Genomic DNA, 18,168 nt, shown 5'->3' with positions numbered 1-18,168 from the left:
CATAATCCATCAACATACATACATGTATCCCTCAATTTTGACCTTAACACAAATATAATTCAATTAATTTAAATTTATACTTACCTAATTTAACTTAATAAAAAAGTTAGATAATCCAAAATTAAATTGAAAATTATTTGCATATAAAATGATTTGAATTCGAACTTGAATAACAAAATCTAAATAACTCGAATTTAAATTCAAAAGCTTGACATAAATATCTTAAGGGTTCAATCCCATTACTCGAAATAGCTTGGTCCAAATTCAGAATTGACCCGAATGCGAAATAACCTACAAATTTTAAAACTTGAATTGACTCGATCTAGATTGATCTAATTCAAAATTAACTCGACATATTCCTTTGATAAGTATATATATTATTATATTTTTTGAAAGTAAAAAATACCTTTATTAAGCAAAGAGTAATCAACAGAGAAATGAAAGTGAAAAACAAACTAATCCAAACCAATAAACTCTCGTTATACACCCCGTCCTATAGTCCTACACTAACAATGAAAGCATCAATAGTAAGAACATTAGATAAGAAAGCTGAGTAAGCATATTTATTATTAGTATCACATATTACGTAAAAACGATATATATTAGAACAATTATTTGGTAAAACTTTACAAATAAAAATAAGAAATGCTGAGTATCCTTTGATATTTAAAAAATAAAAAATAAATTATAGACATGACATTTTCTTAATACCATTTGTGACCACCAAATAATAATCCTATTTTAAATTATCAGATATATTTTGGGTCAAAGGCATCGTATTAAAATGCACAGTGGTTGGGATGTTTATTTCACTGTTTATTTCAATGATAATAAAACATCTAAAGCCACATGATTATCTTACAATACATCTTTCAAAAGTCTCCATTAATCTTAACCAAGAATTTTCTTTTAGTATCACCAACCAAATGAGAATATCTCCAGTAGTTTCACTTGGTTTTTCTCTATGTGCATATAAATTTATGCTTGTTTCTTGAGAAAAGGGCTCTAATGAAGTTGTTTATCATCATCAACAGATTGGTTAATTGGCTTTAATGACACTCCACAGTGAAAATTGGGGCCATTGGTTGTTGGTAATTCTCTGCTTTCTCAAAGCTGTAACATCTTATTACCTAATCAACCAAACATGAACTTAAAGATAGTTCGACCTTGTCTCTATATAAACATGCATATCTCCACAGTTTTTTTTTCATGAATCACCCCAAATTAAGAGCCAAAACTTCAAAGACTTTAGCAATATTTTCTTTCCAGCTTAAAACATGGGTGCTTCACCAGAAATTGTCATGATACTTTTTGTTGCTGTTGGCTGTTTCATGGCTTATCCTGAGGCTGTCACTGCAAAACACACAGGCATTACCAGGCACTATACCTTCAATGTATGTATATTGCATTGTTTACTTTGGGTAACTTGAGGTGAAAGTAATTGATGTAATCCTCAAGAAATCATCCAATTTTCCCTTGGCAGATAAAGCTGAAAAACATCACTCGCTTGTGCCACACTAAGAGCATTGTCACAGTTAATGGCAAGTTCCCTGGACCTCGTGTTATTACCAGAGAAGGTGACCGCTTAGTCGTTAAAGTAGTTAACCATGTTCCAAACAATATCAGCATTCACTGGTATATATACGTTGTTTACGTTTCTATGGCTAAGCTCTTTTGGAATATGGTAAATTAATGTTGTTTACAGGCATGGAGTTCGACAGCTTCGGAGCGGATGGGCGGATGGGCCATCATGCATCACGCAATGTCCCATTCAAACTGGCCACTCTTACGTGTACAACTTCACCATTACCGGCCAAAGAGGAACTCTCTTCTGGCATGCTCACATTTCATGGCTTAGAGCAACTGTGTACGGACCGCTTATCATCCTCCCAAGGCGAAACGAATCTTACCCTTTTGTGAAGCCCTACAAAGAAGTCCCGATCTTGTTCGGTGATGTTACAGAATCACCGATATCTTCTTCATGCAATGTAGCAAATATATGATGTCCTTTGATGGCAATTTAACTCAATCATTGTTAACTACAGGAGAGTGGTTTAATGCTGATCCTGAGGCAGTTATCAATCAGTCTCTTCAGACAGGAGGTGGCCCTAATGTTTCAGATGCCTACACCTTCAATGGCCTCCCAGGTCCATTGTACAATTGTTCTGCCAAAGGTATATAAATAATTGTACACATGTATGTATCTATGTATTTATATAACCCTTTTGATATTAATGCATGTGATTTGTGATTTACAGATATATATAAGCTGAAGGTAAAGCCAGGGAAAACATATCTTCTGAGGTTGATCAATGCTGCGCTCAATGATGAGCTTTTTTTCAGCATTGCAGACCACAGTTTAACTATGGTGGAAGCTGATGCAGTGTATGTGAAGCCCTTTGAGACCAATGTGTTGATGATAACACCAGGACAAACCACTAATGTTCTTCTAAAAACCAAATCTAAAGCTCCCAATGCCACTTTCTTGATGTTAGCCAGACCATATGCCACTGGCATGGGCACCTTTGATAACACTACTGTAGCTGGTATTCTTGAATATGAAACTGTTGAGAATGGACTGCAATGCAACAGAAGGCCATGATGCAGACCAGCAGCTGCAGCAGACCAGCATTCAAGCAGGACCAGAAGCAGCTTAATTATTTTGTTTACTTTTGTTCATTTTGTAATGCCATCCAAGCTAAATGTAACTAGACTTTTAGAGTTGTTAAGATTTGAATTGATGGATGTAATAGCTAAAAATTGTTCAGCTTTCTTTTGTATTACTTTAGTTGGCAACTTGCCAAAACAGGTGGGAGCAGTTACAAGTTTAGGTAACTGACATTCTAACTTTGTAACTCTTATATTTTCAAATGAAATGAAAAGATGAAGCATTCCATTCATTTTTCACATTTTTTGCTTTTGAGTCTTCTGTTCTGTTTCTGCTTGCTGTTCGTGAGCTTATGCTCTTGGTGTTTTCATTTGTTTGATTTGCTGCTGCCAGTGTTCCAACAAATGGTAATCAGAGCCTCCTATCTTTGAGGACCTCTGTTGTTTATGTTTTAGTTTTTTGTTTTTCAAAGTCAGTCTTGGCAGCATGAGTTTTGCTCCTCCTCCACCACCAGTTTTTGCTGGAGACAACTACCACATTTGGGTTGTCAAAATGAAGACATATCTTCAAGCACTTGACCTCTGGAGTGCAGTTGAGAGTGATGTCGAGCCAGCACCATTAAGAGCAAATCCTACCATTGCTCAGATCAGGCAACATGGTGAGGAACGAGCCAAGAAACACAAGGCTATGGCCTGTTTGCAGAATGGAATATCAGATGTTATTTTCACTCGTATCATGGCCTGTGACTCTCCCAAGCAGGCATGGGACAGGCTAAAAGAGGAATTTATGGGATCAGACAAGACCAGGCAGCAACAAGTCATCAACCTTAGAAGGGAGTTTGAAAATTTAAAGATGAAGGAGTCAGAAACTATCAAGCAATATTCTGATAGGATTATGGCTACTGTCAACAATATTAGACTCCTTGGAGAAGATTTCAGTGATAGTAGGGTTGTTGAGAAGGTTATTACCACCTTACCTGAAAGGTTTGAGTCAAAAATCTCCTCATTGGAGGACTCGAGAGATCTCACAACCATTTCTTTGTCTGAGTTGGTTAACTCACTCTATGCACTTGAACAGAGAAGAGCAAGCAGGCAGGAGGAGAATCTTGAAGGTGCTTTTCAAGCAAAGGTCAGAGAAGGCTCCAGCTCAAGCCAGAAAGCTAAGAAGCCTTGGTTTGAAAAGAAGGAAAGATCAAAGAAAGATGCCGGTAGAAGGAGGTTTCCACCATGCATTCACTGCAAGAAGACCAATCACCTGGAAAAATTTTGCTGGACCAGACCAGATATACAGTGCAAAAGCTGTATGAAGTATGGTCATCATGAGAAAATTTGTAGAAGTCATGAGAAGGCACAAGCACAACCAGTACAAGCCAAGTCTGCCGAGGATGTCCAAGCTCAGGAGGAGCATGTATTTACAGCTTCATGTTATGCAGCTAAAAGCATGAGCAGTTGGCTTGTGGATAGTGGTTGCTCACACCACATGGCTGCAGATGAGAGCCTTTTCAAGAACCTTGACAGGAGCTATGTCTCGAAGGTCAGGATAGGCAATGGGAACTTGATTGAAGCAAAAGGTAGAGGTGATGTGGTCATTCACACTGGTTCAGGTAACAAAATCATTTCTGATGTGCTCTATGTGCCAGAAATAGACCAAAATTTACTAAGTGTAGGCCAGCTAGTCAAGAAAGGCTTTTCACTAGTTTTCAAAGATGATTCTTGTGTTATAAGTGATGCTCATGGTAGGGAGATTGTCTCAGCACCTATGGGAGACAAATGTTTTATGCTGGAAGTGAGTCAGCTTGAGAAAAGTGCATATACAAGCTCAGTTGACAATACTGATCTTTGGCACAAGAGGTTTGGCCATGTTAGCCTCAAATCACTTGATTTGCTGCACAAAATGAACATGACAGAAGACATGGTGAAGGTTAGTGCAAGTGAAGGCGTTTGTGAAGTGTGTCAGCTTGGCAAACAAGCCAGATTGCCCTTTTCAGCTAACCAAGCATGGAGGGCTCGAAAGAGACTTGAGTTGGTGCACTCAGATGTCTGTGGACCAATGAAGACCCCTTCACTGAATGGCAGTAAGTATTTTATACTGTTTATTGATGATCTGACCAGATTTTGCTGGGTTTATTTCATGAAACAGAAGTCAGAAGTGTTTGAAGTGTTTAGAAAGTTCAAGGCATTGGCAGAAAATCAAACAGGCTGCAGGATTAAGGCCTTGAGGACAGACAATGGTTCTGAATACTTGTCTGAAAGATTTCAGAAGCTATGTGAGCAGGCTGGGATTCATCATCAGCTAACCACAGTGTACACTCCTCAGCAAAATGGAGTGTGTGAGAGGAAGAACAGAACAGTGATGAACATGACCAGGTGCATGTTGTTTCAAAGCAAGCTTCCAAGCATTTTTTGGGCTGAAGGTGTCAACACCTCAGTATACCTGCTCAATAGGCTGCCAACACATGCTGTGAATGATAAAACTCCTTTTGAAGTATGGTATGATCTTAAACCAACTGTTTCCCATTTAAAAGTGTTTGGCAGCAAGTGTTTTGTACTTGTCCCTGTAGAAAGAAGAACCAAGCTCGAGAAGAGGTCAGTTCCAGGTATATTTGTTGGTTACAGTAGCTGCAAGAAGGGCTACAGAATATTTGATCCTTCAACCAAGAAGATTTTGGTAAGCAGGGATGTCAAATTCGATGAAGGAAGGTTTTGGAGTCTAGATGGCTCTAACACAAGTCAGTTTGAAGAAGAGCAGATTGGCAGCAATTTGGAGTTGGCAGAAAACGAAGTCAGTAATGCCAATGTAGATGATGCTCCTGTGAGAGGGACCAGGTCTATTGCTGACATCTACCAAAGATGCAATATGGCCATTGTTGAGCCTTCAAGCTATGAAGAAGCTGCTAGAAGCAAGAGCTGGAAGAAGGCTATGGAGGCTGAAATCGACATGATCCATAAGAATGATACTTGGGATCTGGTAGACAGACCTGATCAGAAGAAGGTCATAGGTGTCAAGTGGGTTTTCAGGACCAAATTCAATGCAGATGGCTCTCTGAACAAGCACAAGGCAAGGCTTGTGGTGAAAGGGTACAATCAACAGTTTGGCATTGATTTTGAGGAGACATTTGCTCCAGTGGCAAGGCTGGATACCATAAAGCTTCTATTTGCTTTCGCTGCACAGAAACAGTGGAAGGTCCATCAGCTTGATGTCAAGTCAGCTTTCCTGAATGGCTTTCTTAAAGAGGAAATTTATGTTGAACAGCCTGATGGATTTAAAGTCCAAGGAAAGGAGGACAAGGTTTACAAGCTGAAAAAGGCACTCTATGGACTAAAACAGGCTCCTCGAGCCTGGTATGACAGGATAGATGCTTACCTGTTTAGGCTCAATTTCGAGAAAAGTTTGAGTGAGCCAACTTTGTTTATAAAGAAGTCTAAAGATGAGACTTTGCTGATTGTCTCAATATATGTGGATGATTTATTAGTGACTGGAAGCAGGGTCGATTTGATTCAGGAGTTCAAAAAGAATATGCAAAACATGTTTGACATGACAGACTTGGGAATCATGACTTACTTCCTTGGTATGGAAGTAGACCAGTCTGATCAAGGCATTTTTATCAGCCAGCATGCATTTGCCTTGAAAATTCTCACTAAGTTCCATATGGAAAACTGCAAGCCAGTGAGTACACCTCTAGTCATGGGACAGAAGTTGAGCAGCTATGGAGATGAAGAAAAGGTGGATGAAAGAGAGTATAGAAGTCTAATTGGATGTTTGCTATACTTGACAGCAACTAGACCTGATCTTATGCATTCGGTCAGTTTGCTATCTCGTTTTATGCATAGCTGCAACACATCACATTTAAAGGCTGCAAAGAGAATCCTCAGGTATGTGAAAGGATCCTTGAAGTTTGGAGTGATGTTCAAGACAGGAGGTCAGCTGAAGTTATCTGGTTACTCAGACAGTGACTGGGGAGGTTCGATTGATGATATGAGGAGTACCTCAGGCTACCTCTTTTCTCTTGGTTCAGGAGCTTTCTGTTGGAGCTCTAAAAAGCAGCAAACAGTTGCTCAATCAACTGCTGAGGCAGAGTACATAGCAGCAGCTGGAGCAGTAAGCCAAGCTATTTGGCTTAGAAAATTGTTGTGTGATTTAAATGAGGAACAATTTGAGCCTACTGAGATTATGGTTGATAATCAATCAGCAATAGCTATCTCCAAGAATGCTGTTTTTCATGGCAAAACAAAGCACTTTAAGCTCAAATTTTATTTTGTTCGAGAGGCAGTACAATCAAAGGATGTGAGTCTTGCATATTGTAGTTCACAAGATCAATTGGCTGACATTTTAACAAAGCCTCTAGGTGCTATGAGGTTTGAAATTCTTAGAGAATTGGTTGGTGTTTGTTGCCTACAGTCCAAGGAGGAGTGTTGAGAATGGACTGCAATGCAACAGAAGGCCATGATGCAGACCAGCAGCTGCAGCAGACCAGCATTCAAGCAGGACCAGAAGCAGCTTAATTATTTTGTTTACTTTTGTTCATTTTGTAATGCCATCCAAGCTAAATGTAACTAGACTTTTAGAGTTGTTAAGATTTGAATTGATGGATGTAATAGCTAAAAATTGTTCAGCTTTCTTTTGTATTACTTTAGTTGGCAACTTGCCAAAACAGGTGGGAGCAGTTACAAGTTTAGGTAACTGACATTCTAACTTTGTAACTCTTATATTTTCAAATGAAATGAAAAGATGAAGCATTCCATTCATTTTTCACATTTTTTGCTTTTGAGTCTTCTGTTCTGTTTCTGCTTGCTGTTCGTGAGCTTATGCTCTTGGTGTTTTCATTTGTTTGATTTGCTGCTGCCAGTGTTCCAACAGAAACACCTTCCACTAGCTTAAAAAACAGGCCACTTCTTAAACCAGGCTTACCTGCTATCAATGCTACAAATTTTGTTGCCAATTTTACAAGCAAATTCAGAAGTTTAGCCACCGCCAAGTTCCCTGCCAATGTCCCACAAAAAGTAGACAAGAAATTTTTCTTCACAGTTGGTCTTGGAACCAAGCCTTGCCCCAAAAACCAGACCTGCCAAGGACCAACAAATTCCACAAAATTTGCAGCTTCAATGAACATCTCCTTTGCACTCCCAAGAACTGCACTCCTCCAATCCCACTTTTTCTCCCAATATTCTAAAAGGGTTTACACCACTGATTTCCCAGCTTTCCCTCAGATTCCATTCAACTACACAGGCACTCCACCTAACAACACACTTGTAAACAATGGCACTAAACTTGTGGCGATACCATTCAATACAAGTGTGGAAGTAGTGTTGCAGGACACAAGCATCCTTGGTGCTGAGAGCCATCCTCTCCATCTCCATGGCTATAACTTCTATGTTGTTGGTCAGGGTTTTGGAAACTTTGACCCTAAAAACGACCCTCCAAAGTTCAACCTGGTTGATCCTGTTGAAAGAAACACTGTCGGGGTGCCCTCCGGTGGTTGGGTTGCAATCCGTTTTCAAGCAGACAATCCCGGTAACAATTGAGATCATACAAGTTTTATCTTCAAAACATAAGATGAGAATGCATTTAGTGATATTATATTTTAATGGTGCAGGAGTTTGGCTGATGCACTGTCACTTTGATGTTCATCAGAGCTGGGGCTTAGGAATGGCATGGATAGTGTTGGATGGAGAATTCCCAAACCAGAAGCTGCCTCCTCCACCCTCTGATCTTCCCATGTGTTGAGATTTTTTTATCCCTTTTTGGGACTTGAAGCATCAAGCTTTACATGCGTCCATAATTAACCTTAATTTTTGGTTCCCTTTTAAATCCTTGTTGGGAGAGTTTTGTTGTTAACTTATGTAATGGTTTTGCCGTGTGTTATTTTGCCTAAGCCAACCTTGGCATTGAACAAATGAGTGCTTTATTTTTATTTTTATTTAAATCTGCCTAACAAAAATGGTGGAGCTGTTTTTGTATTTGTACGAACCCAGAGTTTCATTGGGATATAATAATTCCAAATATCATCAAATCCCTCTCTTTTAAGCTAAACAATCCTACTTCAAGCGTTGAAAAGGGGCACACATCAGATCTCTGGTATATATTTATACAAAAGAAAGCAATACACATAGTACATCACTACATCCCCAAATGTAAATGTAACTCATATTCAGTGCTTTTATAAAAGGAGAGAACAGAGAAATACTAGTGCGAAATTGCGAGTAGAGCTTGTGATTGCTTCTCATAGCGGAAACCATTTCTCTTAGAATCATCTGCAGACCAAACAAATATGCCATGGAGTTTGTCCTCACTCTTCAGCCTACTGCAGGCAGTGAAGAATCCGTTTTCCGGTGTCAAGCCACCGCTTCCCTCGCTTATAAAGCTGGCTAAAACCTTACCACCGTTATAGTTAGAGCTTTGGGTGTTGAAGTAATTCATAAACTGAGAGACTGTTGTTCCTTGATCATAGGCATAGAACTGGAAGTTGACATAGTCAATGAGGTCACCATAGCTTTTCCACAAAGCCTTGTAATGGCTTTGAACATCATCATCATCAAATGGAGCTATTGAAGCAAAAGAGATCACTCCATTATTCTTGAGGGTTTTTATAAGTTTCCCGACGCACTCAGAAAAAGTGTCAGGGTCAGCATTGAAGTGCTCATAATCAATATCAATACCATCCAAGTGGTACTCTTGGATGATATTTGTGAGTGAAGAAACTGCATTGGAAACCCAAGAATCTACAGAGGAAGGGTTGAAGTAAGCATAGCCATCTCCCACACTGTCCCCTCCTAAGCTCAAAGCTACTTTAACATTTGAATGGGTACTCTTGATGGAAGAAACCTGGGAAGGACTGAGGTTATCAGAGTCCCAAAAGACATTGAACTTCCCATTTGTTGGAGAAGGAGAGCCTGTGGTACTGTCATAGTCTATGGCAAATGAGAGAATAAAGTGGAATTCAACATTTGAATTAATGGGAACATCACTGAATTTAACGTTGTTGAATTCAGCTCCTATGTATTCCCGGAAAAGGTCCGAGTTTGCAGGAGCTGCTTGGATTGACATATGGCAAGGGAGGAAAACTTGGAAAATGAAAAGGGAAATGAGAAGCTTAGAAAACTCCATTGCTGCTGTGATGTAGGCTTTGAATTGAAGAATAACTCTCGTAAAAAGGTTAATATATAGGCATTAGAATGCAGAATACAAAGGTTTGAGGACATGGGAGGATTATTTATAAATAAATTAAGTGTTTGTTAGCCGTTGCTGCAAGTATGGGTTTGGAATCATTAATCACCACAAATAGGCTACTATTTTGGCCTTGGAGATTAATCCCAAAAACCAGGAATATAAATGAAGCTGCTTGCAGGGGTATGATATTATTTTATGATATTATTTGTCTTGATGCAGGGGTATGATAGCTAATTAAGCCAAAAATAGTGACTTACCTGGCCTGACAAGGCATGTGAGAGCAGTTTTTGACCTTTGAATATATGTTTGATGTCATATTTCAACAATCTATTGCTCTTAGTCTTGGATACGATAAGAAAATATCATTGTATTCAATTCACAGTCATATAATTGTGTTGAGTTTTTAATCACAAGAGCAAAAGAATTAAAATTTGTGTTGAAAGATGAAAACATAAGCAAAGATGTTGAAGGAGAAACAAAAGTTGACTTCTCTCATTCATCACTTTTTTGTTAAAGAAAAATGTACATATATTATACTATTATATTGGAAGTGTAATAAATTTGCTTTAAAAGAACATGCTAAAAAAACGGCCCAATGATAACCTAGGACCTGTCTAAATCTGCTAAGTACTGATTAACTTTATCCTTCAAAAAGTAGCTGTCAAATCAAATATAGGTTGCTTGTTACAAAAAAAAGTACTTCATCCAGATAACATCAGGTACATTTGTATGCTGCTGTATTTCATCCAGGTAACATACATACTGCTGTTTGTTGCCATCTTTTAACACTCCTCAGTTACAAAGCAGCAAACTCCAATTTCCTTCCTTAAACACTTGAACCTTGTAGCAGCCAATGGCTTGGTCAAAATGTAGCAAGCTGATCCCTCGAACAACAATAGACCAAGCTGATTTCTTTAGTCAATTCTGCTTCCCTCACAAAGTGATATCTGATCTTGAAATGCTTCTTTTTACCATGGAATCCAGGGTTCTTGGCTATTGCAATAACTGACTGATTATCAACCTTAATCTCTGTTACTTTTGCTTAACCAACATTCAAGTCATCCAACAGCTTTCTAAGTCAAATTGCTTGATTAACAGGAGTAGCAGCTGCAATATACTCAGCTTCTGTAGTGGATTAAGCTACTGTCTATTGTTTCTTTGAACTCTAGCTGAAAACACTTGAGCCTAGAGTGAAGAAGTAGCCTGATGTGCTCTTCATGTCATCAACTGAACCAGCCCAATCACTGTCTGAATAGCCAACCAGCTTTAGTTCATCAGCTTTCCCAAACTTTACACCAAAATTCAAGGTTCCTTTGACATATCTTAGGACCCTTTTAGCAGCTTTAAAATGTGCAACATTGCAGCAATGCATGAACCTCGAGAGAAGGCTAACTGCATACATGATGTCTGGCCTTGTTGCTGTCAAATAGAGTAGGCAACCAACCAAACTCCTGTACCCCTTTTCATCCACTCGATCATGCTCACTGGTGCTTGATAGTTTCTCTCCTAGTGCAACAGGAGTGCTAGCAAGCTTGCACTTTGAAATGTTGAATCTGCTTAGAACTTTTAGTGCAAATGATTGCTGGCTTATGAAAATGCCTTGCTTTTCCTGATTTACCTTCATACTAAGGAAGTATGTCATCAAATCAAGATCAGTCATCTTGAAGACATCTTGTATCTACTTCTTGAATTCTTCAATCAACCCACTTCTGCAACCAGTAACCAATAAGTCATCCACATAAAGTGAAACTATTAACAAGGTTTCTTTTTTAGCCTTCTTCACATAGAGTGTGGGCTCACTAATGTTCTTCTCGAATCCCAGCCTTGACAGGTATGCATCAATCCTGTCATACCAGGCCCTTGGAGCCTGTTTTAGGCCATACAAGGCCTTTTTGAGCTTGTAAACCTTGTGTTCTTCACCAGGGACCTTAAATTCATTAGGTTGTTCAACAAAGATCTCTTCCTTGAGAAATTCATTCAAAAAAGTTGATTTAACATCCAATTGATAGACTTATGGTATCCAACCTTGTAATAGGTGCAAAGGTTTCAAAAAAATCAACCCCTTGCTACTGACTGTACCCCTTCACAACTAGCCTAGCCTTGTGTTTGTTCAGTGGCCTATCTGCATTGTTCTTGGTTCTGAACACCCATTTGATACCAATAATCTTTCTATTTGCCGGCCTATCAACCAGCTTCCATGTGTCATTCTTATGGATCATCCTTAGTTCAGCTTCAATAGCTTCTTGCCAATAGCTCTCTTTTACTGGTTCATCATAGCAAGAAGGTTCAACCATGGTCACAACACACCTTTCATAGATGTCTGCTAGTGTCCTAATGCCTCTAACAGGTACATCATTATAATCACCTTCAGCTTCAACTTCAATCTCAGCATGCTGCAGGTCAAGATCATTCTGGTCCTCTTCAAGCAAACTTGCATCAGTTCCATCCCATTTGCAATAGCTTGCTTAATTAAACTTCACATCCCTGCTCATTAGAATCTTTTTGGTCAATGGACAAAGACCCTGCATCCCTTCTTCACACTGATATAGCCAAAAAACACTCCTCGCATGGACCTCTTCTTGAGCTTGGTTATTTTCTCAGTTGGCACTAGTACATAGCACAAGTAACCAAACACTTTCAAGTGTGAAACAGTTGGTTTTTGTCCAAACCAAGCTTCAAAGGGCGTTTTACCCTTAACTACATTAGTTGGTAGCTTATTCAGCAAGTAAACAGATGTGTTTACAGCCTTAGCCCAAAAATTGTTAGGCATTTTGGCCTCAAACAGAAGACACTTGGCCATATCGAGGACTGTCCTATTCTTCCTATCACAGACACCACTCTGCTTTGGTGTGTAGATGGTTGTCAATTGGTGTTAAATCCCAGCTTCATCACAGATCTTTTGGAACCTCTGAGACACATAATCAGTTCCATTATCTGACCTTATGCACTTCAGCTTACAACTGGCTTGATTTTAAGCCAATGCTTTGAATTTCCAAAAAAAGTCAGCCACATCTGACTTTTGTTTCAAAAAGCTTACCTAACAAAATCTGGTGCAATCATCAATAAACAATGCAAAGTACCTGCTGCCATTCAAAGAGGTGGTCTTCATAGGTCCACAAATGTCTGTATAGACTAGTTGGAGCTTATCTTGAGCTCTTCAAGCTTTGTTGAGAGGAAAAGGCAGTCTGGTCTACTTGCCAAGCTGACAAACGTCACACACATCCTTCTTAGACTCGATCTTGGACATGTCTTCAACCAAATTCATTTTTTGTAGCAAGCCAAGTAACTTGTAGTTCACATGCCCCAACCTCCTATACCACAAGCTTGCTTTATCAGCCTAAGCTGCATGTGCCCTTGCTTGTAGCTGATTCATATCTACATTGAAAGTTCTATCATGCATAGCTATTGTTGTTAGCACCTGGTTAGTAGCATCTTTGATCATACAAGCTCTACCTTCAAAAGAGAGAGAGTAGCCTTTCTCCAATAGCTGATCAACACTCAGCAAATTTTGGTCAATGTCAGGTACATAAAGGACCTCAGAGATGGTTTTGTTACTTGACTTGGTGCAAATCACAGCCTTACCCTTGCCTTTGGCCTCTATTAACTCACCATTGTCGATTCTGACTTTGGACACAAAGCTGGTGTCAAGCTCCCTGAACATGTCTTTGTCTGAAGCCATGTGGTGAGTACATCCACTGTCAATCAGCCAATTCTTGCTGACCTTGCTCGAGCTTGCAAAAGAAGAGGCTGTGAAGACATGCTTTTCCTGTGCTTCAACATCCTCAGCAGTCTAAACTTTGTTCTAGTATTATAGCTATGCTTTTGGCTTGTTTTTGCACACTTTTTCAATATGGCCAAGCTGTTTGCAGCCTTTACACTGAATGTCTGTTTTGTAACAGCAGTATTTTTCAAGGTGAGAGTCTTCTTGCAATGAGCACAAGATGGAAACTTTTTCTTGGTAGCATCTTTCTTGCCTTTCTCTTTCTTCTTCGTCCAAGGTTTCTTGCCTTTGAAATTTGAGCTTGAGCTTAAACTTTCTCTGCTCTTGGCCTGAAAAGCTCCCTCATAGTGCTTCTCTATTCTGTTTGCTCTTCTTTGCTCTTGTGCATAGAGAGCATTTATCAGCTCTGTCAAAAGAATGACTGATAGGTCCCTTGAGTCCTCCAAATAAGAGATTTTTGACTCATACTTCTCTGGTAAAGTAGTATGATAAGTCATAATTTATACATATTTTTATCCCATGCTTAGCACATTTTTTGATGAATTATCATTAGATTTGTGGAATTTGATGCTCCTAATCCTTTAATTTCATGTTTTATACTGAGGTGAGCATAGGAGAGTAAAAAGAGTGAGAAACAGGCTAAAAACGGAGAAAATGAGTCAACGTGGGAAATCAACATGGCCTGGACTTCCTCACACGGGTAAACCACAAGCCAGTGTCTATTTAGCAGACTTTAACAAGGCCTAAGCCACCTCACATAGGAGTGATACACGGCCGTGTCCCTGTCGAGCCCAAGTCTAGTTCTACTTAGAAAAAGGCCACTTTTGAGGGTTTTGAAGCATTCTAAAGCCTATATAAACACCCTAGAAGAGGCAGCTAGAGGCAACACATGGAGTGGGAGGCAAGGAATTACTCGAAGAAAGCCGATTGATCCATTTCAGAAGCTGAATTCTCCTTCAAGACTAAAGATCTCCCTTCAATTTCCTTCAGGGTTTTTGGGTTTCTTTATGTTTTGTTATTATTATTCATTTGAGATGTTTTCTTTTACACAAATGAACTACTTCCCCTAAATACCTAAGGAGGATGAAACCTAAGATGGATGTTGTTACTATTTTTTGATTTATTTGATAAATACTTGATTTGTTCTTAATTATGTGTCCTTAATTCTTATTTTAATATTCTAAGATATTGATTCAAGTATTGATATGCTTATTCAGAGGAGCAAAAGTCCCTATCTAAGAGTAGATCTAGCATAACTAAGTAGAGTTGATTGCACCCCTAGACATAGGGCGACATAAATCTGCCGGATTAGGGTCAAACCTAATAAGGGAATCTATAGATCGAGTTAATGCAACACTAGTGGTTTTAATTAGAAAGAGATTTCAATTAATCAACCTAAGGCTAGACATTGTTAGTCTCCAGAGAGACAATAATATAAATTAGGGATTTCTACGGATCGAGTCAAGTGAATAAATCGTCTAATTTAGAGTCAAATAACAAGTGAAGTCTAGGTGGATTCTTCCTTGGGTATTGTCTAAATCAATCAATTTTCCCAAAAGTATTTCCCCAATTTACTTCCTATGTATTCTTAGTTTAGTTAATTAGTTTAGATAAAGCAAATCCCCTTATTTTTAGGCTAGATAATAAAAATAGAGTAACTACTAGCACCCTTAGTCCTCGTATATACGATATTCCGGTCTCACCATAGCTATACTATTGTTCGATAGGTGCGCTTGTCTTAAGTCGAATTATTAGTTAGTTTTAAGACCATCAAGTTTTTGGCGCCGTTGCCGGGGACTAAGATATTAGGAACGCTTAATTTTTATTACTTTAGTCATTTATCTTATTGCAATTTAATTTTATTTCAATTTTGTTTATATTGCTAAATTTTCTTTTATTTACTTCTGGCAGGTTTTTATAGTTTATGACTAGAAGAAACCCGTTAAGACCATTACTTTTTCATAGTGAGATCGAGAGCACAGCTCGCAGAAACCGAAGAGAAATAAGGTGAAGCCTAAGATATATAGAGGAAAAGTGAGAGGACGATATTCACACCACAACCGAGGAGATGGCTGAAAATCAGAATAATCAGTTACCTCCTGTGATCACTGAAAATCCAATAAATCAGAATCCTTCTCTACATATTATGTATGATTATGCCAAACCTAATTTGACAGGAACTAAATCGAGTATAGTTAGGCCTATTATTACTGCAAATAATTTTGAACTGAAACCTAACACGATTCAAATGATACAACAGTTTGTTCAGTTTGATGGTTTGTAGGATGAGGATCCAAACACTCATTTAGCGAATTTTCTAGAACTCTGCGACACTTTTAAAATCAATGGCGTTTCTGATAATGCCATTCGCCTTCGGTTGTTTCCCTTTTCGTTGAGGAATAAGGCTAAACAGTGGTTGAACTCGTTACCACGAGGGTCAATCACCACTTGGGAACAAATGACCGAAAAATTTCTGCTTAAATACTTTTTGCCGGCAAAATCGACTAAATTAAGGAATGATATTTCTTCTTTTGTGCAGATGGATTTAGAAACACTCTATGATGCATGGGAGAGATACAATGATCTATTGAGAAGGTGCCCTTACCATGGGTTATCACTTTGGCTACAGGTTCAAACTTTTTACAACTGCCTGAATCCTTCGACTAGACAGATGATTTACGCAGCTGCTGGTGGGACTATTATAATAAGACACCTGAAGGGGCTTATGAATTTATAGAAGAGATGTCATTGAATAATTATCAGTGCCAAGTCATGAGGACAAAGCCGATGAAAGTGGCCGGCATTTTTAACGTCGATTTGGTCACTATGCTCTCTAATCAGGTAGAACTTTTGTATAGAAAAATTGATGGTTTACTTGGTTCTTCACAGGTTTATCTAGTAATGTAGTGCGATGCAAGTGGAGGTGAAATGAGCAATTCAGAATACCCACCCTATGGCCATAACATGGAGAATGAACAAATGAATTATATGGGTAATAATTCTTGACCTCAAAATAATCCTTATAGTAATACTTACAATGTAGGTTGGAGGAACCACCCAAATTTCTCATAGGGAGGCCAAGGGAATCAGAGACCACCACCCCTTCCAGGTTTCTAACAACAACCTTACCAGCAAGAGAAGAAGTGAACCTTGAGGAGATGATGACAAAAATTATTTCAGTAGCGAAAACCCATTTTCAGAACACTGAAACTGCACTTAAAAATCAGCAAGCATCGATCCAAGGGCTCGAGAATCAAATTGGACAGCTGGCTAAGATGATTTTAGAAAGACCACCAGTAAGTCTACTTAGTAACACCGAACTCAATCCAAAAGAGCATGTCAAAGCAGTTACACTAAGGAGTGGGAAAGTGTTAGCTGAATCTGAAAAGAAGCCACCACAAGAAGCTGACAGAAATGAAGGAAAGGAAAGGAAACCCGAAAACAAGAACGTTCCAATGCCAAAGGAATATAAACCACCAGTCCCATGTCCAGCAAAGTTGAAGAAAGACCGCATGGATGCACAATTCGGTAAATTTCTTGAACTTTTTAAACAACTGCATATTAACTTACCTTTTGTTGAAGCTATATCGCAGATGCCTACATATGCAAAATTTTTAAAGGAGCTTCTAACAAATAAAAGGAAGTTTGAAGACTAATCTACAGTGGAACTTAACGAAGAGTGCTCAGCCATACTCCAAAATAAACTGCCAACCAAACTGAAAGATCCAAGAAGTTTTACTATTCTCTGCTTAATTGGTAGTTTGAATGTTGATAAGACACTAGTTGATTTAGGCGCTAGCATTAATTTGATGCCATATAAAATGTTTAAACAACTATGTCTTGGGGAACCTAAACCCACTAGGATGAGTATTCAACTAGTTGATAGATCTGTTAAATATCCTAGGGGTATTATAGAAGACGTACTTAATAAAAGTAGATAAATTTATATTCCCTGTTGATTTTGTTGTGCTTGACATGTATGAAGATGTTGAAGTACCTCTAATCTTAGGTCGTCTATTTTTAGCCATTGCTAGGGCTATTATTGATGTGGGTGATGGTAAACTGGTACTTAGAGTAGGTGACGAAGAGATTATTTTCAAAATTTATGATGCCATGAGATTTTCTAGGGAACATGATGACTCGTGTTATTTTATTGACTCTATTGATCATGCTACTCAAGATTCTTTTTAGGAAATCGTACATAAGGACACGTTGGAATTGTGTCTTGCCCAAGGAGAGGAGGTGAATGATGATGATTCTGAGATAGGTAAGATAAAAATTGAATTAAATTCCAATGAACCCTTTTCAAGACAAGCAGAATATGAGGGTATTAAGGTAAACGATGAACTTAAGCAAAAACCCTCTATTGAAGAACCTCCCAAACTGGAACTTAAACAATTGTCAAATCACTTGGAATACGCATTCCTTGGAAATAATTCTACATTACCAGTGATTATTGCTTCTAGCTTGCAACCCGAGGAAAAAGAGGAATTACTCCAAGTATTAAGAGAACATAAAAGAGCCATAGCTTGGAAAATTTCTGACATTAAAGGGATCAGCCCTTCTTTTTGCACCCACAAAATTTTAATGGAGGATGAATATAAGCCATGTGTGCAAGCTTAAAGACGATTGAACCCCAACATGAAAGAAGTTGTTAAAGTTGAGGTAATTA

At 38.6% G+C, this 18,168-nt stretch overlaps 2 protein-coding genes and 1 non-coding gene across 3 annotated transcripts; 1 reads left to right on the top strand and 2 right to left on the bottom strand.

Annotated features, from left to right (window-relative positions):
• Positions 1-1,226: 1,226 nt before the first annotated feature.
• Positions 1,227-8,498, top strand: LOC107885975 (laccase-2). Its single transcript, XM_016809753.2, has 7 exons — positions 1,227-1,394; positions 1,484-1,635; positions 1,706-1,950; positions 2,046-2,174; positions 2,259-2,564; positions 7,457-8,119; positions 8,202-8,498. Exons 1-7 carry the CDS (start codon positions 1,278-1,280, stop codon positions 8,330-8,332), a joined length of 1,743 nt encoding a protein of 580 aa, XP_016665242.2. The 5' UTR covers positions 1,227-1,277; the 3' UTR covers positions 8,333-8,498.
• Positions 8,499-8,676: 178 nt separating this feature from the next.
• Positions 8,677-9,749, bottom strand: LOC107888000 (chitinase 2). Its single transcript, XM_016812194.2, has one exon. The coding sequence runs from the start codon at positions 9,710-9,712 to the stop codon at positions 8,792-8,794; it is 921 nt and encodes a 306-aa protein (XP_016667683.1). The 5' UTR covers positions 9,713-9,749; the 3' UTR covers positions 8,677-8,791.
• Positions 9,750-16,002: 6,253 nt separating this feature from the next.
• On the bottom strand, positions 16,003-16,109 carry LOC121225755 (small nucleolar RNA R71). The gene has a single exon (XR_005923633.1). It is a non-coding gene; the product is annotated as a small nucleolar RNA R71 (small nucleolar RNA).
• Positions 16,110-18,168: the final 2,059 nt, after the last annotated feature.

Source organism: Gossypium hirsutum, chromosome A03, assembly GCF_007990345.1.
Source record: "Gossypium hirsutum isolate 1008001.06 chromosome A03, Gossypium_hirsutum_v2.1, whole genome shotgun sequence".
In the NCBI taxonomy this organism is placed as follows: Eukaryota; Viridiplantae; Streptophyta; class Magnoliopsida; order Malvales; family Malvaceae; genus Gossypium; species Gossypium hirsutum.
Note: the sequence above shows the minus strand (reverse complement) of the source record. Positions and strands in the feature narration are given on the sequence as shown.